This window comes from Nomascus leucogenys, chromosome 6 (genome assembly GCF_006542625.1).
Source record: "Nomascus leucogenys isolate Asia chromosome 6, Asia_NLE_v1, whole genome shotgun sequence".
Taxonomy (NCBI): Eukaryota; Metazoa; Chordata; class Mammalia; order Primates; family Hylobatidae; genus Nomascus; species Nomascus leucogenys.
The window spans coordinates 18,494,251-18,521,169 of record NC_044386.1 but is presented as its reverse complement, the minus strand read 5'-3'; the positions used below and the strand labels follow the sequence as shown (position 1 = coordinate 18,521,169).

General features: G+C 35.6%; 1 protein-coding gene across 10 annotated transcripts in view; it reads left to right on the top strand.

Moving 5' to 3' along the window:
• Window positions 1-26,919, top strand: part of CDH18 (cadherin 18) — a 1,074,788-nt gene that overhangs the window by 811,263 nt on the left and 236,606 nt on the right. For 9 of the 10 annotated variants that reach the window (XM_030813926.1, XM_030813931.1, XM_003263181.4 and 6 more), the window contains one exon: window positions 19,032-19,151. In XM_030813926.1, coding sequence (XP_030669786.1) covers window positions 19,032-19,151 — 120 coding nt within the window. The remainder of the gene's footprint in view (window positions 1-19,031; window positions 19,152-26,919) is intronic. The other variant, XM_030813932.1, reaches the window with a different exon arrangement.

The window sequence follows — 26,919 nt, the reverse complement described above, 5'->3', positions numbered from 1 at the left end:
GTGTACCATATCTCTTTTATTTAAAACAAGAATAATTTTATCTCTTCTCTTTTTATGGATATATTCTCAAATGTCTGCAATTATAGTCTTGCTTTCGCCTAGAATCAGGAGTTTCCATAATTGTATTAATTGAAATTTGTTTCTATTGCAGTCATTTTTTTTAAATGTTTTACATCTAGAAGTTGTTTCAAAAAAATCATATAACAGATCACAGTGTAATTTGGCAGAACACAAATTTTACTACTTTCTTTTTCAAATAAATATTTCTGTATGAAAATGTACGAATTTTTAACTCTTCTGTGTATTAGTAAAGTATATCTATCGTTAAATACCATTTAAAAGCATTTAACAGGTAGTAACAGGTTAGAGAAATAGTAATTATTAATGTATGAGAGAGAATAAAATATTATATTTTAACAGAATTATAAGGATACATTTAATAAACTTTAGGTTCAATATAACAAACTTATTTTTGCAACTACAAAAAGGAGATTGTTTAACTGCAAAGTTCCTTTTTCTTGGAAATGTACTGAAACATCTCTAATCTTTTTCATGTCTTTTTTTTTTCACCTCCAATCTCTAAGGCCCCAGGCTGTTCCATTTGCAGCTGTGTTTCTTGCTGCAGAGCAACAAGAAGAGACACCAGCTGTGCTGACTTTATTGTGCTTCTTGTTGGAGTGGTGATTTAGTTCTGCCCAAATATCTTGGGATGTTCACCCTGGACATCTGCCAAGATTCTAGTAGCCATTTAAAAATCATTACCCTGGGGCATAATGTTCAGAATGGGATCATTTCAATAAAGTACAGCCAGCAACTCTAACTCTACGTGGAACATTGCAGTATTCATGAAGAGGCACATTGGACAACTGACAAATCAGAAAGTAGACAAAATTTTGCAAGTTTCATAATTTTCTTCTTTATTTGCATAACTATTCTTCTGTGTAAGTTAGCTTGTGTTTTGTACAAATCAACCCGCCCACAATTTAGTGGCCACAGACAATATTGTTTTATTTGCTCATGATTCGGTGGGCCGGCCTGCTCTTCCGCTAGGGTCATACATTGCGCTGTAGTCATCTAGGAGCTCGAGCAGTGCAGGTGCCTCCCTCACCTGCAGTGGTGGATGCTGGTTATTAGCTGGTTTTTCTGGGGTCTCAGCTGGGTGGCTTCTCTCTGATCCATGGTATCTCATCCTCCAGTTAGGGACCTGCTTCGTGTGCATTCTTAGGGTGGTAGTTCAAGAGGTAAGAGCAAAAATATTAAGGGTTTTAGAGAGGAGGCTCAGAAGTTCTGTTTTTCCACTTTTGCTGCATTCTGTTATTGTATCCCCTCACTTGAAGCAAGATATTCTGTAAATATTTATTGAACAAGTACATAACAACCCTTTCCACCTACAATTACGTCTAGAGGAAAGATTTTGTAGAAATATTGGCTCTTAATTTTTGGAAAATAATTGTTCCAATATCTGTTTCATTGCGTAAAGATTCTTTTTATTTTTTTTATATATATCTTTAACTTTGTTGTTATACATTTAAAAAAGGCCCAATAAACCAACGGAGTTTTTAACTTTATTCAATGATTGATGTGATTTACTAGGTTGCATTTTACTCAAGTGATTCCTGTCTTTCCATTTACTTTTTTAAAACTTAATATTTTAAGTTCAATGGTATATGTATAGGATGTGCATATACCTATGTGACACATAGGTAAACATGTGTCATGGGGTTTGTTGTATAGATTATTTCATCATCCAGGTATTAAACCTAGTAACCATTAGTTATTTTTCCTGATCCTCTCCCTCTTCCCGCCCTCTGCCCATTGGTAGGCCCCTGAGTACGTGGTTACCCTCTTACCATTTACTTTTTATGAATGTAGGCCAGACTTGGAATTCCCTAATAAAACTGGTCAATTCGCAAGAGAAAATACTTGTCTAGAAGATACATATTTTTCAGCATAAATTGGACCACATTCATACAGATTTAATTGGTACATCATGTTTTAAAAAATATGATAGCCAAAGAATGACTTTCGTATGTATAGGCCTCAATGTAGAAAACTGAAACATGAAACAAACCAGTCAGAGATTCTTGGCAGTTTAAAGAAGCAGGTTATGTGTAGGTAATTCTAAAAAATATAATAAGTGAAATTATTACAGTGATCAATGGATCATTGAGGTATATAATTTGGCTTTGGAATGTAGCACTTCTCTAAAGTAGAGAATGTCTTTTTTAAAGAAAATAAACAACAAAATATTTACTACAATTGATCTTAGAGCAACCTTGGCTTATTATTTTAGCACCTCCCACCTTTAATTATAAATTACTTTGAAATCACCTGATATTATAGTGGTCTGTAGGTCCCTTAAAAATATATTTTAAAAATCCCAGTATCATGTGCACCTAACAAAGTGTCTAAAACTAAATAGGTAATAAATAAAATCATAGAATGAGTAAACCCAAATTATATACATTTTCACAGAGACTGAGAGCTATTCTTAAATGTGACATTTTTCCTATATTTATCATTTCCATTCATGAATCGATTTTCTCATTCTTATTAATTACATAAATTGACTGGAATGTCACATATATAAATCCTAATAATAACAATTTATGTTGTTTCTTTCTTACTGAGGAAATAGAATAAAGCAAAAAATCTCAAAATTGACACTTGTCATCATTCAAGTATCACTAAAAATATTAATCAATTGATGTTGTTGTCCCTATCTTTTAATCAAAGCATATAAATTAAAATTGTTTGTATCATTTTATAAGTAGAAAAAGATTTTAAGCAAACGCTGAAATTACTGTATTAGGACATGTACTGAAATTTTATTTTATTTAAACAATCAGGATATGTGATAATCCCCCTCACTTTTAATTGAACCTGATTTCTAATTCTGTTGGGATAATTTTTTTGGGGGGGAGTGCATAATTTTGGATAGTTTTGTCCATTTCCTAGGAGTCAGGTGTTCAGTGAATGTTCAGTGATCAGGCACAGAGAGAAAGCTCAATGTCAGGGATATGGAGTAGGCCCAGTGATTAGATATAGAGTGAAGGCACCAAGTAATCTGAAAAAAACACACACATACAAAATGACCAGGTTTAGGGTCAAGGCAGAGTGACCAGGCATAGAGTGAAAATGGCACAGCAGTCAGATACAAACATTGCAATCAGGTATAGCTGGAAGGTGCAATGGTCAGGTATAGACAGAAGACAAAATGATCAGGTTTAGAGAGAAAGTACAGCATCAGATATAGTGAGAAGATACAGCAATTGGGTATAGAATGAATGCACAGTGATTGGGTGTAGAGAAAATTCACCATGATCAGATAGAGAGTGAATGCACAATGGTCAGTTATAGAGGGGAGACACAGCAATTGGATATAGAAAAAAAACACCCTGAAGGTAGAAGGTGAGGGCACATCACGTAGAGAGAAGGCCCAGTGTGGAAGAGGACTGGCAGTGCCATCACGGGTCTCTACTGCTTTCTACCAAACTTCTGTGTTCCCACTGGTTTTCAGTGATCAGTCCTTGATCATCATGAATTCATTCTCTCTGTCGTAATTGCACATCTTCAAATCCTCTGAGTTTCTCTCAGCCAATTTCACTTCCTATTTTAGTATATAGAGAAATTTTCTTGTACTCATACTCTGGCAAGGAGAAAACTTTGAAATCCAGTTTGGATATTATTGTCCGGTACAAGCTAAATGGCCAATTTAAATCTTCTGCTGCTGTGCCACACAGAAACACCATGGAATATTGTGGAAGTTGCGACCTTTCATAAAGGGGGTGCTACTCTCTAAGTTTATCACAACAGTCCATGTAGATACCAAGAAACAAGCACTCCACACATAGAAGCGAATGTGATGGCTTTTGTTATATGCAACTGTTTGGGGTAATTTATTATGTAGTAGAGAAAACAAACACACACACAAAAACTAGAAAAATCTAAATATGCAACAATAAGCAATGTGGAATGTAAGATAGCTACAGAAATTATATTAAACATCTATTTTAATTATATAAGAATATATATTATAAAAGAAGATATCAAAGTATTTGTTCTTTATCTTTTGAGATCAATAATTAACTAGAATATTACTCTGTAGTGATTCTTCTTTGTCATGTCTCCCCAACATGTGAAGCTATCTATAATTTTTTTATTTTTTTGACACAATATCTCACTCTGTCCCCCAGGCTAGCTAGAGTGCAGTGGCACGATCATGGTTCACTGCAGCCTTAATCTCCCAGGCTCAAGTGATCCTCCCATCTCAGCCTCCAACCTAAAGGCCTGTACTACCATGCCTGGCTAATTGTTGTATTTTTATTAGAGACAGGGTTTTACAATGTTGCCCACACTGAACAAAATTTTAATTGTTAACGTTCAAGTGTTCTTTATTAGTGGATTTTGAATTCTTGTGTTGTATCTTAATATAAATTTTCTGGTCCATTATTTCAAGAACTTTATTCAGAGATGTCAACTTAAATTGTTCACTTAATTTTCATAGTTGTCATAAATACTCAAATCATAAATGTCTCTTCTGATTATTTCTAAAATTCTTTTAATTCTTTCCTCCAATTAAATTACCTAAATTTTCAAAAAAATAATCTTTTACATAATTCTCATGTAGATATCCATGACAAATTATTGGGTCGGGTAAAAATGCATAGTGTTTTGTTTAGTGTATGTATATATGTATAAAACTATATTATAGGCCTCTGAATGAGCAGTGATAGAGTTACAGAAAGGTATGCAAGACACTGTTAAGGTTGCTTTCCTTAAGAATAGCACTGGACTTGTATTTATTTTTCTTACCAAGTATAGGTGTGACTTCTCTAACTTAAAATATCCAATATCGGCCGGGCACGGTGGCTCACGCTTGTAATCCCAGCACTTTGGGAGGCCGAGTCAGGAGGATCACGAGGTCAGGAGATCGAGACCATCCTGGCTAACATGGTGAAACCCCATCTCTACTAAAAATACAAAAAATTAGCTGGGCGTGGTAGTGGGCACCTGTGGTCCCAGCTACTTGGGAGGCTGAGGCAGGAGAATGGCATGAACCCAGGAGGCAGAGCTTGCAGTAAGCGGGGATCACACCACTGCACTCCAGCCTGGGCAACAGAGCGAGACTCTATCTCAAAAAAAAAAAAAATCCAATATCATCAATACATATAACAAAAAGAGATTGAATGGGAGTGGTTCCCTATTGTCTTTTCAGCAAAGGGTTATAAGAGCAGCACTTATGTTGCGACTGCTTTATAACTAAAAATACACTTGGAATCACATTCCATGTGATTAAAGCAACCACTGAGACCAATTGACAGCGACATAAAGAACTTAGTGATTCCAAGCGACATTTCATGAACTCTGTTCCACCATGCTTAATTTTCTGTTTTAAATATACATTTATATAATGTAGTGAGCCAATAATATTCTACCGTCTATGCTTTTATTTACCTGGTTAGATGCTTTGCAAACACTCACCTGTGTTATGGAGGGTAGTGACTCAGCAGCATTTGCCTCCAAGGGAGGACACCTTGCAACAAAGCCACACCAGCCCAACCACATTTCAGAGTATGTGAGTGAGAAATCAACTTTTATTGCTTAAAGACTCTAAAATTTATGGTTTGTTTGTTATTGCAATGTAACTTACTCTTAGATATATCTTTCTGATATATCACCCCTTGACATGTCAGAGACCATATACCAAAAAGAAACCATAAATATTTCAAAAAGAAACCATAATAATAAGATAGGGTACCAACAGTAGATAAGAGATTCCAAAAATTCCTAGAGCACTGAAGACATTGAAATTGGATTACTGGGCAGGGGGTGGGCAACACGGGGAGACAGATCAAATGTATAGCCCTAAATATTAAAGGAGAACATTATCTTGTCCAAGAAAGTCCTTGTAAATACAAGACACGGAAAAGAAACCGGGGAAGTCACCTGGACAACTTATTAAATTAAAGCTTTCAAAACAAGGAAGAGTTTTTTTTTTTTTAAATCTCTTCTGTGCAATCCAAGAAAAAATATTTTTATTCTACCATAAGGCCTTTGGTGAATTTTTCTGAGGATGGCTCAAAAAAGGAATATTGTGACACAAGAATTAAGCAGAAATTAACTTCCAGTAACCAAAATGTCCACATCACAGGGGAACAAAAGTAAAATAAAATAAAACAGTTCTTATCAATAGACAAATATCACAAGTCCTCTCTTCTGATGCAGTTACTCCTGCTTTGGAAACAGAAGAGTACTCAACTAGTTTGGAAAGAATATCAATGCATTCCAGCCACACTTACTAAAAGGTAGCATTCCGATTGAAAGGGGAAAACATCAACTCAGTTTTTAAATGATAATGTGCTATTTCTCTTTCAATCAACCAGCTGGGTTTTTTTTTCTTTCTTTCTTTTTTTTTTTTTTTTTTTGGAAATAAGGCAACATAAAAGACATGGATTAAAATGAACAAACAATAATGATTCATTGCAGAGAACACTGTGAAATTTCATTGCATTCATTAAACAAGAACAGCATGAAGTTGACGCAGGACTTTTGTCTCCCCCTTTGCCAGACTTGCAGCAGGGAACACCCCACCTACTCAGCCCACTGTGCTTAGCCCCTAGCAGGAGGGAGCATGTAAGTGAGCAAGTGTGGGGTCTGGCCAACTGCTTTTAGCATCAACACCTGAGCAAGCTCTGTGTGAGGCTGCAGTCAGATCAGATGTGTCACCCTGAGGGGAATTTGATGATGCCCAGGCAGTGGTGCCTGCAACCCCCAAGCCCCAGAGGGGATGTTACAGTGTGCTAATTAACTGTCTGCTGTCCAGTGGAAAGAGGCGTGTTAGCAGCTCAGTCAGCCTTTTGCCCTGCTCTGGCCCACGACTCCAGGACTGGCATGGCTCTTGGATTGGCTTGGACCCACCGGTGGTTCTGTCATGCGAGGCAGCTTCCCTCCATCGGCAAGGTCAGAGGGCCAGTGTTATAGACTTTCTGCGCACCCTCATTCGGTGGGTCTTGAGCTCTTGTCCCACATCCAAGAAGAATGAGGTCACACTTATAGTTGAAGGGTAATGAATGCGAGAATTTTATTGAGTGACCAAACAGCTCTCCGTGGAGATGGGATGGGAGAGTTGGCTCGTCTCTCCTGAAGTCAGGTCATCTCTCTGTGTGGCTGAGTCTGCAGTTTTTATAGGCATAAGATAAAGAAGGGTGTACTGATCCATTCATGAGTTTGGAAAAAAGGTTAAAACAAAGGCACCAGTCAAAGGTGGGAACAGTGTAAAAACAATTAGGAAAGGGTAGGTATATGTAAAATAGGTGAAGGGTGAAGCTCAATCAAAGGAAAGCACTGCAAAGAGGAAGAGAGGTTCTCAATCTGGTCTGTGAATTTGACTTGTAGCTTGGTCTTCAGGCTTTAAACTGTCTTTGGCTTGAAGATGAGGTTTCATGGGATACCTGCCCCTGGTATGCCTAGGATTTCTCTGCCGCCTGCCTCTATCATTTCCTCTGAAGAGGTGCATCTAACTGCTGTTAGAATAGGGATCATGACTGATATTAGCTACAACCTGCTGACAGGGGATGCTGTTTTGGGAAAACGGAACTCAGATTTCCCTCAGAGCCCTATCTGAGGGTTCCTGGTAAAAGGGAGCTATCATCCGAGGCTCCGGGTGTGTGACCATTTAAAGTTTGACAGCCTGTAGGTGAGAAGAAACAAATTTTACAAGGTTAAGTATGCATGGATCAAATATTGACTCCTCACACAAAAAGGAGTTAAAAGGAAAGAATCTAGTGCTGAAGATAACAGATATAAGAGATGAAATATACTAATCATTCTGAAAACAATATTGTGCCCCAAGCTGTTTCACCCTGGTGAAAGAAATTAAATCTTAGATGGGAGCAATTAAACTTTACAAGAGAGATAACTGTTTAAGGAAGTAGATATTCTCATGGGTGTTCAGGATTAAGGAATCCTTCATAAAGATACCTTATGGGCTTAATTGCTATAAAGGCTAAACAAGAAATGCTTGATTTTGATGATATAGCTGTGTCACAATTTATTTTATTTATTTATTTATTTTTGAGACAGGGTCTCACTCTGTCACCTAGACTGGAGTGCAGTGGCATGATCATAGCCTACTGCAACCTTGAACTCCTTGGGCTCAAGACCTGCCTGCCTCAGCCCTCTGATTAACTGGGACTACAGGTGTATGCCACCACATCTGTATAATTTTTTATTTTAAAAACTTTTTTTTTGTAGAAACTGGATATCTCTATGTTGCCCAGGCTGGTCTTGAATACCTGGGCTCAAACTCCTGAGCTCAACTTGGCCTCCCACAGTTCTGTGATTATAGGTATGGGCCTATAATTTTTTAAAATTATAGGAAGGCACTAGGCCTTTCTCATAGTTTTAGAAAACGCATTAATTTTTTTTTAAATTTTTTGAGATAAGGTCTCACTCTGTTACCCAGGCTGGAGTGCAGTGGCACGATCAGGGCTCTCTGCAGCCTTGTCCTCTGATGGTCAATTGATTATCCTACCTCAGCCTCCTGAGTAGCTAGAACTGCAGTTGTGCACTACCAGGTCTGGCTAATTTTTGTGTGTTTTTTAGAAACAGGGTTTTGCCATGTTGCCCAGGCTGGTCTTAAACTACTGATCTTAAGCAATCCACCAGCCTCAGCCTCCCAAAGTGCTGCGATTGCAAGTGTGAGCCACCATGCAGGCTCATGCATTAATTCTTGATGGTGACACCATTGCTTTCAACTTCATTAAGTAAAATGGAAGCTTATCTCAAAGAAACCATTTCTAAAACATATCACACATTAGAGAGATAATTGATAGAATAGTTTGACAATTATTTGAGTTCTTAAACATTCTCTCTCTGTATATATGTATTTGTCAGGTTCTAATATGCTGAGTAATTCAAGTTTTTGAATGCAAAGGCATCCAGATTCTCATTTTAAAATGAGAATCTGCAACAGATTGAGTATCCCTAATTCCAGAATCTGAAATTCAAAATGCTCCAAAGTCCAAAACTGTCTGAATGCTCACATGATGCTGAAGATGACATTTGTGACATTTGTTGTTGTTGTTGTTGTTGTAGTTGTTGAGACGGAGTCTCGCTCTGTCACCCAGGCTGGAGTGCAGTGGCGTGATCTCGGCTCACTGCAAGCTCCGCCTCCCAGGTTCATGCCATTCTCCTGCCTCAGCCTCCCGAGTAGCTGGGACTACAGGCACCCGCCGCCAGGCCTGGCTAATTTTTTTTGTATTTTTAGTAGAGACGGGGTTTCACCATATTAGCCAGGATGGTCTCGATCTTCTGACCTCATAATGCACCCGTCTCAGCCTCCCAAAGTGCTAGGATTACAGGCGTGAGCCACTGCTCCTGGCCGAAGATGACATTTGTTAACACTGAAGAAAAGTGCCTATATGATGAAAATATGTGATGGGTTCATTGTAGGACTAGAGTAGTGTGCATTTGTAACAGAACAAACAATCTTGTCCATCTATAAAATCAAAGATGTAGACCATTGCTAATAAGGCAAGTGACTCTAGAGAAAAAATTTTAAATAGCCATCCAGCAGAAAGCCTCCTCCTCTCCAGAGGAACCACTTCCTGGTCCCTCAATTGCTTCTGATGTTTATTCTCTCCTAAAAAAAAATACAGTAGACAGTAGCATTTTAGTTTATTGCTTAATGGCTAATATATGTATTCTGGTGATGCTGTTCTTCTACTTAGCTACTACAAATGCATTACTTTTTCACTGCATTAATTGCATACTTTTTTTTTTTTACCATTTAGTACTTCTGTGTGAAAATGATTGTTTATCAGTAGCAATATAAATTCAGAGTCAGAAATAGTGGCAATGCCAAACAACCACAGATTGTCCACATAGGTGGCTGAGATAGTGCTTTGTGATGGTTTAATGTACACAAATATTGTTTCATTCACAAAATTATTAAAAACATAACTTACTTTCAGTCCATAGAAATAAGATGCATATGAAATTTAAATGAATTTCATATTTAAACTTGGGTCCCATCCCCAAAGTATCTCATTAGGTATATGCAAATATTTGAAATTGAAAAGAATCTGAAATCTGAAATGTTGGTCCCAAGCATAAGAGATACTCAACTTGTACTCACTATATTAGCATCAAATATAGAACCTAACCTTTATGTTTGGTAGTGTGTAGTCATTGCTTTCAAAATGGATAAAGGAGCATTGGGGAGAAATCTGTTAATACCTTCTGCGTCAATCAAAGTTCTAGCAGAAAAACAAATCAACTGGCAGTTAGACAAATAGAGAAAATTGAGAACAAGTTACTAAAATGGAGGGACTGAAAAGTCAAACAATACCCTATGAAACAATCACTGCAACAGTATGGCTCCCTTAAGGCTGAGAGGAGTAGTATTACCCAAGCCCAGAACCTCAATCTTATAGAATGGACCATGGTAGGCGGCAGCTGAAGGGGAGCTGGAACCACTGAAATACTGCAATCTTAGCCAGAGACGCCATCCAAAGCAGAAAGAAGGTGGGAGAGAGAGAGAGAGACAGAAAGGCAGAGACAGAGAGATTGACTTATTCTTGTTTTTCAGTTTCCATCTATAACTTCCCCTTATTCTGTTGGTAAGGAAAACGAATCAATGTCAATGACAGGTATTAGTTTCTGCAAGCAGAGCAGAGCAGGACAGGGTAGGAAATCAATTTGAGATAATATGCAAATATACTTGTAAGATATGTAAGACTAGTGGGCATACGATCAGTCCAGTCAATTTTCACTAGAGCCATTTACTCTGTACAACTATGAAGAGAATTATGAGCAATCTACAAGGCTGCAGAGGAGCACAACAGTGTTGTTATTAGTACCTGGATATTACTCCCTTCTAAGTATTCTGCCACATATTCTTTTTTGACAAAATGGACTTACCACCTCCGCCTTTCACTATGGGAAATGTGATAGAAAGCTTCTTCTTCCCAAGTAGATGCATCTGGACTGTCCTTAGACGTCATCAAGGACCACAAAAAACAAAAAGGCAGAACATATTGTAACTATTAAACAAGATTCAGCAGATCTTGACTGGGTCAAGTAATAGTGTATATGAGAAAGACTGCTACATATCAAAATAGAAAGGGCTGGACTTGAATTCTGCCTTCTCCAGTTGTCAACTATACAACTCTTTTGAACTTCAACTTCTCTGTGGGTAAAACAGTATTAAATGTCATTTTCTCAATAGATTAATGTTAGTTATTTTATTAAATTCAATGGCTTATAACAGAGGGCTTCCACATCATTGGCACTTAATACATATTATTTCCCTGATTATTATTTTTCCATTTATGGAACAGAATATAAATTGTACATGTGAATGTGAAATTTCACATTAGTTAGTGCCATAAATAAGATCTTACTGAAAGTGCACAGAAATGAACAATTTCTGTGGTTTTATAGTTAGTACACAAAATAGTGAATTTTGTTTTGGTACTCAGCCCAGATGTTTCATATGTGTACTTGCAGAAATATTTTTTCTTTTCAATTCAATGACTTGAGTTAATACTCAAAAATTAAATTACACAATGACTAGAATACAGTGTTATTGGTCTGTTGGTGAAATTACAGTCCTCCTGTATAGAATGAAATTTAAGTTGTATCTTGACGACTATTGCTTTTTCACATTTCCTGGGAAATTCTTCTGAGAATTAAGCCCTAAGAGATTCCTTCAGAGAGGTACTTTGAGCCTTCGTAAATCTCCAGCTTATTTTTACTCAAAGTTCTTATTCAACATTGAATCTCTTGAGATTTTAACAGAGCTGTTAACCCTGACAAGTCATGCATAACAATTTGTAGTCTCAGAGAGTATTTGCTTGGTATAAAAATGCCTTATTAAATATTTCAAATTCGTCTTTAGAAACTTCCAGGAAGTCTACTCTTTCTGCTTCTCATTGATATGCATCTATGCAAAATACGTGCTATTTATAAAGCAGTAGTACCAAAAAACAAATGAAAAGAATGAGAATGACACAGGACAATCCCTAAAGAAAATAAGACTTAAGTTTTATTATAGAAAAGATATCTTGAAAGCATTCTCATGTACTTAAATCTTTCTCAGATTTGTATAAAACATCAGCTGAGAGAAACTATCCTCAGCATGGGAACAGCTAACTGTGTTCCATAGGAAATATTTAACATGAAAATATTGTATACTAAAAACCAATGAAACTTGAAATACAATATTTTTGTGATTATAGTTTTTAAGGGAAACAGTTTCAAAATTTAAGAATGCTTCTAAAGCACTTTCGAAAGATTTTCCTTTAATTGGGAAACCAATTATCTAGGGAGAGGAACTGTTTATTTAATATCTATTCATCAAATCCATATAATAATTCCCAGAGAAAATTAGATTCCTATTTTAATATTATGGTGGAATAATGGAATTTTAGACATTATATATTTCCATTTTGAAGTCTAGCACTGTAGAGGGTAATAATTTTTTTTTTCTTTTCTACTATGCAGAAAATTTGAGCACATAGTGTAAATAAAGGAATTGCTCAGACATAGAGATATAAATACTGATAATCTGTTTCACTTGAACTTTTAACGAGTGATAAAATTCTTTATTAAAGTGCCCAATATGATGCATTAACTAACTTTAAAAGTGTCAGCAGGCAGATCATTAGTACTTAAAAAAAAAAAAAAAAAGAAGTGCCTGATGTTCAAAAATATCAGATATTCATCTTTATTTACTGTAATCTACTTGTAACAATAACTTTTTATCTCTCTAATGATGTATCTGGCTTCAAATATAATACACAATTACACACATTTTTTTCTTGACTTGTAACTTCATAGTTTTGTCCAGATTAAAAAGCAACTATAAATTATGAGAATAAATGTCAATTTTTCCCACTGAAACTCTAACACACCGTATTTGCTACAGTTGCCCTACAAAAGTGCCACAGACTGGGTGGCTGACACAACAGAATTGTATTATCTTACAGTCTGGAAGCTAGAAGTCGGAGAACAAGGTTTCACCAGTTTGTTCTCTCTGAACAGAGAAGGGACCTGTTTCACAGCTCTCCCATAGCGTCTAGTGGATCGCTGACCGTCTTTGGTGTTTTTGGCTTGTAGCCACATCACCCTGATATTTACATTCATCTTCACATGATGTTATCTCTGTGTATATGTACCTTTCTCCACGTTTTTCATTTTTCTAAGGATGCCAGTCAATGTAGATTAGAGGCCCGCACTACTCCCGCGTGATCTTCTCTTAACTAATTTCATTTAAAAAGCACTACTTCTAAAGAAGGTCACATTCTGAGGTTCTGGGGATTAGGACTTCAACACATCAATTTTGGAGGGTATGACTTAACCCACAACATATACCTTGATTAGTTTACTTATTCATTTACTTTTTGTTTATTGGTTAATTGATTGTCCTAGTTTATTTGGGCTCACATAACAGAAAGCCATAGTCTAGGTGGCTTAAGCAACATTTGTTTGTCACAGTTCTGAAGGATGGGAGGTCCAAAATAAAGGTGCAAGAAGATTCCATGATGATGGCACCCTTCCTGGTTCACAGAAGGCCATCTTCTTGCTGTGTCATCATATGGCAGAAGGAATGAGGAAGCTCTTTGTGGCCTTTTTAATAAAGTTACTAATCTCTTAATAAAGAGGGATCTGCTCTCACACGGTACTTGCAAAAACCCTACCCTCAAATACCATCACATTAGAAGTTAGGATTTCAACATATGAATTTGAGGGGCACATGAACATTTAGCCTATAGTATTAATAAAAGCACGCACTTTTTTCTAATATAAAGAATTACTGAAAATACCAAGTCTTATAATTTTTCCATCTAGATTTCAAATAAACAAGAATTTAAGATACGAATATATTTTTCTTTCAGCCTTAAGCTTTCTTTCCAGTCCTACCTAGTAAAAGATCCTTGAACAATAGGGCAAGAGATTTCTTTTCCATCCCTGCTATTTATGTTCACTCCTGTTCTGTTCTCTGATGGGTTGGCATTTAGTTGGGCTCTGCTATTCATGTGTGTGTGTGCTCCCTTCAACCAGCAATCTGTGTACTCAAAGTGGTACCCTGATGCCTTCAGGCACCACCGAAGTACAGTACACGTAGTACACAAGGCGATTTGTTGCTCTTTGCTTCACACACACAGAGAATTGTGTGAGACTTCCTGTACAGAAATGTATGTAGCTGTTAATGACCATTCTTTTGGATCAGGGCAGAGTTACTATATATATTTTTTTGTCTGCTCTACTAACTTTCCTTTGTTACTTTAAACAATCACTTAGTCAATATCACCATGCTACCCTTCTTCCTTTTTCATCTCCTTTTCTTGTTTTTCCTTATTTAACTCATCACTGCCTTCGTGTATCTCAACTCTCACTTAACAAGGCTGGACTTTTATAGACACCCCAAGCTAAACAGAGCAACTCTCCTTCTTTCATGTGGCAATTTAGCCTATTACAGCAAATGAGGAACGATCTTGCACTGTCTGTACTTCTGAGCTTTTTCCATGAAATGGTTGCCCAGGGACTGCTATTTAGACATTAAAAACTATTTAGGCTTAAATTGCTGTTTCAGGGCCAGAGCTAATTTCAAAACCTGAGTGAGGAGTTTATAAGCCTGGCTTTTTAATGGTCGTTATTCTACTGTTTTCTGTAGTTTTCCCTCTCCCGAGTCCCAGTAATCTCTATGTGCCTAGAACTGTTAACACTCCTCTTATCAGATCAAAGAAAGATTTTTGTTGTTGTTGTTGTTGTTGTTGAGATGCAGTTTCATTGTTGTTGCCCAAGTCGGAGTGCAATGGTGTGATCTCAGCTCACCGCAATCTCTGCCTCCCGGGTTCAAGTGATTCTCCTGCCTCAGCCTCCCAAGTAGCTGGGATTACAGGCATGCACCACCACGCCCAGCTAATTTTGTATTTTTAGTAGACATGAGATTTCTCCGTGTTGGTCAGGCTGGTCTCAAATCACCAACCTCAGGTGATCCGCCTGCCTCGTCCTCCCAAATTGCTGGGATTACAGGCATGAGCCACTGTGTCTGGCCTTCAAAGAAAGCTTTAACTGAAGTAATTTTATATCATTTTTAACCATATTTTAAGCTTGCTGCACATTTAAAGTCTAATCTGGGTACCTAACAACAGACTTTGTTTTATTTTATTTTTTTCAGTGAGGTACCAGTGAAGATATCTTCAAAACCAACTTTTAGTTGTAGATGCCTACCTAGTGGTATTCTCTGAATAAGTTGGAGGGTTGAATATTGGTTATGCATCAAGTGTTATGCCATCACATAAAAAGTCCCTAATATGGGCCGGGCGTGGTGGTTCACGCCTGTAATCCCAGCACTTTAGGAGGCCGAGGTGGGCGTATCACGAGGTCAGGAGATCGAGACCATCCTGGATAACATGGTGAAACCCTGTCTCTACTAAAAATACAAAAAAATTAGCTGGGCGTGGTGGCAGGCGCCTGTAGTCCCAGCTACTCAGGAGGCTGAGGCAGGAGAATGGAGTGAACCCAGGAGGCGGAGCTTGCAGTGAGTGGAGATCGGGCCGCTGCACTCCAGCCTTGGTGACAGAAGGAGACTCCGTCTCAAAAAAAAAAAAAAAAAGTCCTTAATATGCTATGTTAATAAATAATTATACTTTATAGTAGAAGAGATAGTCTATATGTGACCAGCTCAGGACAGTTTGTGGTGGGAATTGATTTAATCAAGCCAGAAAGGTTAGTGGTATATTGAGAAAACTCACAGGACACACAAACCCAAACTACCTCTCTAAGAATGGAGTAGCACAGAGGCAAGAACACATCTTTGTCTTTAATACTTGTAATTTTGAGACCATTGTAGATTTGCATGTAACGGTAACATTTTGCAAATCTTTTTTCTTTTTCACAATGGTAACATCATGCAAACCTATAAAGCAATATCATAACCAGGTTATTGAAATGGTACGATCTACTGATTGTCAGTAGGTTTCCCTAGATTTACTTGTATAGATTTGTGTGTGTGTGTATGTCTGTGTGTACGAGTGTGCTCAGTTCTATAGAATTTTATCAGCTGTGCCTATTTATGCATCAATTACTATAATCAAAATATTGAACAGCTCCAATATATAAGGATCCCTTATGCTTCCCTGCTGTACCAAACTTCCTTGCTCTATTCTGTCTGCCTAAATCTCCAGAAAATAATAACTTGTTATTCATTTCTAAATTTTTTTCATTTCAAAAATGCTATATAAATGGAATCATAGTATACAACCTTTTGAGATTTACTTAATTTTCATTTAGTTGATTCCCTGAAGATTCATACAAGTTGTTGCATGTACCCATAGTCTATTCACTTTTATTGTTGAGTAGTATTTCATAGTATGAATGTACCAGTTCGTTTAACAAGTCCCTCACTGAAGGACATCAGGATGGTTTCCAGTGTGGGGCTATCATGAACAATGCCACTATGAATATTTGTAAGCAGGTTTTTCTGTGATCAGTTTTTATTTATTTGTTAAAATGCTACAGCTGGGCACAGTGGCTCACACCTGTAATCCCAGCACTTTGGGAGGCTGAGGCGGGCGAATCACCTGAGGTCAGGAGTTCACAGCCTGGCCAACATGGTGAAACCCCATCTCTACTACAAATAGAAAAAAATTAGCTGGGTGTGGTGGCGGGCGCCTGTAATCCCAGCTATGCAGGAGGCTGAGACAGGAGAATCGCTTGAACCCGGGAGGTGGAGGTTACAATGAGCTGAGATTGCGCCATTGTATTCCAGCCAGGGCAACATGAGCAAAACTCTGTCTCAAAAAATAATAATAATAAAATAAAAATAAAAAATAAAATGCCCTATTCAATTTATTAGGTAAATGTGTGTTTAGTTTTATAAGAAATTGCCAAACAATCACATTTCTATCCACAGTGTATGAGTGACCCAGTTTCTCAGCATTCTAAACAGCACTTACTGTCACTATACTATTTTATTGGTCTATAATCTGAAATCTCTTTCAGACATAACACAGCTCTCATCCTATGAGGATGCATAATTGCAAGTCATATTTCTTCTTAGAGTCTCATTGTTAAAATACTATTTAGGGGCCAGAATCCTTAATATATTATACATATTTATGATATGCTAATAAGGATTGTTAGGTGAACTTGGCATATTAATTCTATTTTCTAGGATCCCTTGAAGACACAGAACAAGCTTTCCCTAAAGTTGTGTCTGAAGTTCAACATAGAAGTACAAATTTTTTTTTTTTTTTTTTTTGAGACGAAGTTTCGCTCTTGTTGCCCAGGCTGGAGTGCAATGGCACAATCTCGGCTCACTGCAGCCTCCATCTCCCAGGTTCAAGCAATTCTCCTGCCTCAGCCTCCCAAGTAGCTGGGATTACAGGCATGCACTGCCATGCCCAGCTAATTTTTGTATTTTTAGTAGAGACAGGGTTTCATCATGTTTGCCAGGCTGGTCTCGAACTCCTGACCTCAGGTGATCCCCCAGCCTCAGCCTCCCAAAGTGCTGGGATTACAGGCATGAGCCAGCACGCCCAGGCCTAGAAGTACAAATTTTCTAGGTGAACAGATATTAGGTCCTGAATCATTGACAGAATTACTAAAATAAAAAACTATTAATTGTCAGTGCTTCCATATTCAAATACCAAAATGAATACAAAATTCCATACAAGATCAATTGATTGTAAAAATATTTTTACTTGATAGATAACCCAAATTAGTAGGAAGAATTTTTCTAGTGATGTGGAATAAAATATCAAGTATGCACCATTAGATGATTCATCAGGTACATTTTATGAATAGATACGAACTCTTAGATGAGCATTCTTACTGACTAATTCTGCAATGAAATTGTATATCCCTTAATATATGGTTGTCATGTTATACTTAGATTAAGTTTTCATTTAGAAACAATTGAAATATTATATAGGTGTATCTAATTATGCAAATTGTGTTTTAAAAAGTAAGCATAAAGACACGAGCATACTAGATTTAATAATTACCCCAAAATACAGTATTTTAAATGTTATAAATGAATTTACAATTCATTTTCATTTTTAAAAATCCAGTGCAATGTTGGCACTGTGTACAAGACACTAAAGGAATGAGATTTGAACTTAGTAGACCAGTTGGCTGCGCGCAGTGGCTCACGCCTTTAATTCCAGCACTTTGGGAGGCTGAGGGGGGTGGATCACCACAGATCAGGAGTTCAAGACCAACCTGGCCAACATGGCGAAACCCTGTCTCTACTAAAAATACAAAAATTATGTGGGCACCGTGGAGGGTGCCTGTAGTCCTAGCTACTCAGGAAGCTGAGGCAGGATAATCGCTTGAATCTGGGAGGCAGAGGTTGCAGTGAGCCGAGATCGCGTTACTGCACTCCAGGCTGAATGACAGAGCAAGACTCCATCTCATGTCTCAAAAACAAACAAAAAAAAACAAATAAAAAAAGGAGGCCAGTTATGTGACTCATTAATTATGCAGGTAATAAATAAAAAGAATGTGTAAGACAGAAAATGACTTGAATGGAGTGTGGTGATGTCATTAATAATTTAATATCAACTCACCCACCTTCCCAACTTAATCACAAATCATTCCACCTCCAGTTTTCAGAACAGTCATGAAACATGCTATATACAGCTTTATCATACCTCTGATTTAACTGCACAATTAGTAGCAATTTGATACATGAGTACAAGCCAACCAAACCTTGGTTATATTTTATTGCTTTTTTAATGAAAATCAAAAGAGACCATCATTCACAATGTTACCAGCACATGGAGAGCCATGTTAAAAGGTTTGAGACGAATATTATATTTTAGACTCTCTTTCATTACAGTTGATGGCAGGGAAAGAAAGCAAGTAATATGTTTTATACATAAATTTAATTAAATTTACTAGGACACAACCGGTACTGATCTCCATAGCTATTTCGGGATACCCGTTTTCTGTGTTCAAATTAATCATATGCTAAATGCCATCACACACTAAAATTTGTTTTCCTGAATGCACAGGTACCTCTGTTCTACAGGTGACAGCTACTGATGCAGATGACCCTACCTATGGAAACAGCGCTCGGGTGGTTTACAGCATTCTTCAGGGACAACCCTACTTCTCCGTCGATCCTAAAACAGGTTAGTGCATTTACACGTAACTCGCATGCAAGCATTTGCTACAGTAAATTGCAAAGCAATGGTTTTTATTTCCATATGCTCTTTTCTATCAGATAATGTGATTTTAACACATTTTAAACATATCTTCACTTTTTCTGAAACAATGTAATGAAATAATTGAAAATAAATTAATGTACATATATTATGCTTTCCCTATTATGTTGATTATCCGTTATTTATACCCATGCAAGAAAACGTTACTTATCCTTCAGTATTTCTGTAATACTTATATAAATAATCTCTGTTTAAAACAAATATGGCATATTACAGATGTTGAATGAGATTTTCAAATATATTATTTGCTCCGCTTATATATTAGTTTTAATTCTTTGCTGAAGAGGGTAAATAGTTCTTTGAAATTTTCCTACATTGATTTTGCTTGTCACATAAATTGTTAAGTATATATATACACACATATATAAAATTGTATTGTATTGGGGAATTTCTATTGCTTGAGTTGGCAATTTTTTCTAATGAGTAAATTATTCAGCCCTCAAATATTGTGTTACCAAAAAAAATAAAATAATGCCAAAGACATAAATATTTTTTCAGGAAAAAAATATAAATTCTGCTCTCCTGTTATTTTTTGCTGGCCAAAACATATTATATAAATCGTATCATATGGCATTATACCACATCAATTATATCCTGTCATATCAGGCCAAAATGGTAATGAAGGCTGCTTAATAATGTATTACAGGATTTGCTACAGCAACATAATCCAAAAACCATAAAAGAATCGCATGTCACCATTAATAATTTGTTGCTAAAAATTTGGTCAAGTAAAACTTATTTTTAATTTAGACAAGTGTTCAGTGACAAATCTCGAGTTTTTCTAAAATTTTAAGGATGTACATATTTATGAGATGGATGAAGTAGAGAGAGATCTAGGATGTTCCAGCAGCACCCTACATCCTTCCTGACCACGAGATGCACTCTAAATCAGTTCAACATCTGGCATCTCCAAGTAAATGGCATAGCCACATAACTAATGCAAAAAGGAGCTATTTTTAAATCATAAATATCTCTTTATACTTCTATAACTATATAGTATATAACCCATTTTTCAGGGAACCTTGTTCCATAAGTCTACAGATTATAGATTTGTTCACCAATGGGTTATGTGAAGCACATCCAAATAAAAAGATGGTATAGGTAAGCACTTTCTCTCTAGCTAATACCACTAGATTGTTTGCCAAGAGTTTTGTCATTATCATGTTTACAAGAGGGTTTGATTGGGTCACTTGCCTTCTTTCTTTTCCTGGAGTGCTCCAACATGGAAATACACTGGCATGAATGGATCTCAGACGTACTTGCTTAACTAACTTTTCTTTCTTTCTTTCTTTCTTTCTTTCTTTCTTTCTTTCTTTCTTTCTTTCTCTTTCTTCCTTCCTTTCTTTCTTTCCTTCTTTCTTTCTTTTGCCTTAAAAAGAAAACAACATAGAACATATATAGATATAGAAATGAAGAATATACACATGAATATATATAAATATCCTTATACGCATTATAATTATAGAATAGATTGTAATATGTAGTTAAAGTGAAAAATAGAAATTGGGATATAATAAAATAAATAACATAATGCAACTTAAAATGAGTATGAGACCTGCAGGTTCTGTTAGTTCCAAGGTATCACTTAATATTTAGGAAAACATGCTTATTAATCTACTAATCTAAGTGGTGGCACAAAAATGTACGTATTTATGATTCCACATTATTATTCCATTAGAAGAGCTTAGAATTAGTTGAAAAGCTTGTCGTTCTTTGATGGTGATATTTCACATTTTGTTCTATTTTCCCAATAATAATATTTGCTTCAAATATAAAATAAATATAAATTCCTACCTTGAAATACACACCTCCCTAGAGGAAAGTAACAGGAATACTGTTTCAACTGCCTTGTTTAGGATTATACTAACACACATGCATGCACATGTCACAAAGGCATACATGCATAAAGACACATGCACACAAATATATGACATTAGTCCATTAACAATGCCATACAAAGCCAAACATTTATTTATAAATAATGTTAGAGTTACCTAAGAGAATATTGCTGTGATATAAACATCCTGTATAAATTTTTTTAAAAAATTATTTTACACTTTTTATGCATACAGTTGGTTAACAAACATCAATTTTGTGTCTTCATGTGTCTGAATGTGAATGTTTGCATATGTTGTGTGAATAAATACACATATGTGTATGCACTTGGATGGATAAATCAGGTCACTGAGACCAATTCTCTAATAGTGTTGGACTGCTGTAGTTTGTGATTTGGGGGAAGCAAATAGATCAGTAACACAATATATAAATACAATGTGCATTCATTTATGTGCATATATTATAGTTTGAGTACTTCATTAAACAAAAATCAGTTTATCTCAAGCGTAAATAGGCTGCTATTCAAATGCTACTCTACAAAATTTTCTTTGCTCTTGCATTTCTTTGTTACTTTCTTCAGAGCTTTAATATATTGAATAAAGTGCATGCCTCCACTTTGATATGTGTTAATATCAGTATTATACTGGCTAATGCATCGTGGGAACCTATGGATATCTGTCCTACTAGGTCATTAAGGAACAAAAGTGTTTTTAAAGATCTTTGAAATATGCAAGTATCTTAGAGAGTTAGACAGTTATCAGTAGAAAGTGCTAAGTGGGATATAAAATAAGATGTTCATTAGTCTTCACAAACAACAAATTTGGCAATTTGTGCTTAAAAACCCAATTACGATGCTGTTAAACATCCTCAGAACTAATGAATTTAGTTGAAATTGTGCAGAAAAGTGACTGGAATAAAATACAAACATACTGAAAATCAAAGAATCAGTTACGTTGGATGGCATGTTATATAAGAAGCATGGAAATAGTAGTCAGTTATACTGGTGTGTATTAATAGTATCACTTAATTCCATTCCCCTAATTGGTATGACTCCATCTCAGCATGTTTCCAGTTATTTTCATTGAAGACCAATCACAATAAAACATAACTTTTGACCCCTCAAAATGTGGACTTGTGAGTGCTTATGACTAAAATCAGTGTTTGGATTGCCTTGTTTCCATGAAAGACCATTTTATTAACCATTGTGATCTTCCAGAGAACTTGGCTTCCTATTTTGTCAACCATCTCTGAGTAGCTGTATCCAGAAAATGAATTGTGTGGCTGTTGAGTTACTATGTGTTACAGAATTAAATTAATAATATCTGAATTTTCTTTACACCAAAATCTTATTTATCAGTACGGTGAAACATCTTGTGAAAAAATTTATTGTTTTTAATGACTTTTGTTAAGGTAATTATTATATGATTTGTGTTCAATGTATACCAACAAAGGACGAACGTGCATTAAAAACTGATGGTTTAACATTAACTGCCATTTAAAAGGTTCAGGGGACTATGATGGTAAAATATAAAATACATATGCTGTTTCTGGCTAGATTCATAGGAAGAAAACATTTTTTATGGTTACTAAAGAAAACATTTTACTATCTAAGGAAACAGCTAAACCTAAGCAATGTGTTTTGAGGAAGGCCACTGAGTGAAAAAGTCTTTTTGAGTTATCAGAAAATGAAATTCAAGAGAAATCTGGGATGATGGTTGTTTATTAGCACAACTCAAATCTCAGTCTTACTTCAGTTAATATACTGTAAACTTAGTTAAAAATTAATCAATATTTCAAGATGTCTATGCCTCTTCAGACACCATAAAATTTTTGTCAGGTGGTGACTACAAAAGCTGAATGATCAAATTCCTATACAAAGCAACTAGTTCCCATAACATAGGTTGGAGACAGAACCAGAAATCTACCAGGTATCATTCCAGGGCCTTAGAAACAGAGTGGAAACATTTCATTTCATTACAGAATGGAAGACCAGTGTGTAGTTTTTAACTGGACATGAAAATCTCTTAATGCTCATTACTTTCATGGCCATTTGATGATTCTCTGATTGCTGTTTCATAGTTAACAATTTATGAACTACTTAATATTATTTTTGTTAGTGCATATAATTTAAGTCATGCCTGTGTCTATTTCATACAAGTATACTGAATCTTCCTGATGACCATTTCAGGAAGCCTGAAAACCTAAATTAAAACCTGATTTCAGGAAAAATAGAGGAGTATACTGTTTTACAAAATCCTACTTAAGCCTCCCTTACAATTGTTTATAGTAGTCAATATCAGCTCTTTTGACCATAATTAATGTGAAATGTATAAATCATTGACAGTCAATAATGGAGTTCATACATTTGTATAAATGATTCTCATAGTGGGTTTTTTTCACATGCCCAGTAAATACTAGTAAGCCATTTTTTATTTTCAGATTTGCGTGTTTATGTTTTAAACTCATGTATCATTTTTCATACAGTCTTTACATATCTTAATGTAAGAATATTTATTTATAAAATACAGCAGCTGAAAACATTTACATTGATACATTCTACATTTAATTGTCAGGTACATAAAAATAGTAAGACCAGACAGGCTATCTTTATTTATATACAAAGAGCATACCATATATTCTTTTATCAACACTCCTAATGTATTTCGGTATTTTAATTTTTTGTGTTACATGATATTAAAAAGGAGTAGACATTGAATTTCAAATATTTTGTCAGTCAGATTCTTTTGCATTAATAACATCGATCTCACAGGGACAGAACACTTAGCATCAAGTAAAATTCCCTACACCTAATAATGACTATCAGTTTCAAAGACACAGTCAGATTATTATTTATTTTGACATGGCATTATTATAAATATAACGAAGAAACTGCTTACTTGGCCTTTCTACCAAAGATTAATATACTATTTGGAGTCACATTATAGTTTAATGTAATATAAATATAGCATAAATTGTAAATATTTTGTCAGAAATAGTAAGGTTTATTGCAAAAGAAGTTGGGAATGCTTTGTGTTCAAATCCTAGAATACTACTTAGTTGCTTAATAAATTAATCAAATTACTTAAGTTTTTTGCTTCAGTTTCCATGTGTATCAACTTAGAATGGTAATAATGCCTAAATCCCATGGGAAAATGAGAGCAATGCTCTTAGGCCAGTCCTTGGAAAAATACAGGACTCAAGTTATCTTGTCTCCTTCTTTAAGACTGACAAGAGGCCAGGAGTGGTGGTTCATGCCTGTAATCCTAACACTTTGGGAGACCAAGGTGGACGGATCGTGTCAGGTCAGGAGTTCAAGACTAGCCTGGCCAACATGGTGAAATCCTGTCTTTACTGAAAAATACAAAAATTAGTCAGGCATAGCAGTGTGTGCCTGTAATCCCCACTACTCAGGAGGCTGAGCCAGAGAGAATCACTTGAACCCAGGAGGCAGAGGTTGCAGTGAGCCAAGATTGCGCAACTCCAGCCAAGGCGGCAGAGTGAGAGACTCCGTCTCAAAAGACAAAAAAAAAAGATTGACAAGAATTTCCAAAATTACTACATTTTGAATGATTATGAGAATTTGAAATAGTCTTATCTGAAGTAGTAAAAAACGATTATTTTGTTTGAAAGAATTTTTTAGTCGAAAGTTATATAAATTTTAAAAAGATACGTTGTGAACTTATATGCGATTAAATTCTTTCCAAACATTTTCTAGAAATCTTTTACAAACACGATAAATAAGAGAAATATACCATTAGAAAATTGTGAATGATAATCTATAAGGAGATAAAAGTTAGACAATAAAATAACCAACCTTTTATCTTTGGAATTGACAGTCTTGACTCAGAATAGTGTCTCTAGATGAGGTAAACTGCCATGCTCTGTCTGAAACAACAGTCACGAATGCGGGGCTCTTGACAGACAATAACTGTGATTCTTCAAGATGACCTTTTCTCAACATTTTGTAACAGAATTCAATCAGCTATAAAAATGAACTCAGTTGAAGACCTCAATGAATTTCATAGGATGTAATCGAAAACAAGGTTTTTCAACATTATTTCTTCAGTCTGCATAAAGTAATTAAATTCATCAACATTTTTTGGTTCTCTATTACCTCCTCAAATTTATTTCGTTTCATTTTTGCTCAGCGAGGAAAAATATTAAGTCTAGGAATGATTTCTCTATATGCTTAAAAAAACTATATAAAGCATCTTTAGAAGTCCTATAGATTTTAAATTTCATTTTATATAATTTCATATGAAAATCTATTTGACAATAGTTTTCACTTTCCAAAGTCAATATTTTATATCTTTTAAAAGCTAAGACGATAAAATACTTAAATTGTGGTTTACAATATCTGCAGAAGATAAAGAAGATTTCACAATAGAATATGCTTTGTCAATTTATCTTTTTATAGCCCATTCCTATTGATAATAATAATATAATAATTGCTTGCACAAACAATTTTGCAGTATATCCTCACTTATTCATAGATTCTTGGAAACTGTAATCTTTAAGCAAAATAAAGTATAATGACAGTATATATTGTTTCCGTCAATGTTACAAGGAAATGAAGTAATGGAAATGACATAATTTGAGGACCTGCTGTATGTCCCTTCTCTTGCAATCACCATTTTAAAGAACCTATCAAGGACATTGAGAACTTATTGTAGAAACATTTAAAAATAATGCTTTTATAGCTGACTAACAGACAAAAATGGTTAGGTAGTCATCATCAAAGCTAGGTAATTTGTTCCTCTTGGAAAAAAAATAAATAGGTTCCATTTACTGAAAAAAAAAAAAAATCTCACTTTGTCTACTTTAGGGAAGAATTCCAAGTAGTTCCTGAACTGCAACAGATTATGTGAGGATAACAACACAGAAAAAAAAGTCAACTTTAGATAGCACTTAAGAAATAAAGAGTTATTAAATTCTAGTAGACATTAGTGGTTGTCTATTCAATATCAATTTCTCATTTTGCCTGTCATCATCATAACTCTGATTTTACTCAGGGTGGCAATATATGCAGTTAAAAATCTAGATTTTTCCAACTTCCTTGTATCTGTCTACACTGCTCTGGCCAGTGAGGCCACTGAGGTATTTTAGGAAAATTTTGAAATCTTTATAAAGGTGCCAATGTTCCCTCAATTGGCTTTCTCATCTTCTGGATTTAAACATGTATTTGTGATCATGTGACAACAAGCACACAAAGAGAAGTTACATGGAGATTGCTGAAGAAAAGGATCTCAATGAGGTCACTCCGATTATGTTATTTTTATATTCAGATGCATACCCTGCACTAACTGATACCTGGGACCTTTGTGAAATGCGCTTTGCAGACATATGAACCACCTTCATAGTACAGTGCACTTCCCAGGCAGGTGTTGAGCTGGCTTCCTGAGAATACTTTCATTACTTTCAACCTGAAATCTATGAACCAGAGAGAGCACACTGCTCTCTCTCCGTGAGTAACCACTTTACAGTTTCGGTGCAATATCAAACTGCAAAAGGACATTTTTCACACTGATTTAAATGAAATTCAAAAGGTATATTAGGTTTGCTATTTGGGGGAATCAAAATTAAACTAAATGCATTTTTCTCTGATACTCCACTGAGAATGCATATTTATTAAATAATTTTATTGCCAAAACAAAGTACCAAAGTACTTTACAGACACTATAGATATCAGATAACTCTCCTACTCCGTGGCAAGATCATAGTGTCTTTTGAAAGCAACAGAATAATATTTATCAAATTTAATTCCTCTGCATATAGTTCTAACAAAATGCAATTATAGATCAGTGTTCTATGCTAGTCAAACTATTCGTTGTAGCCCTAG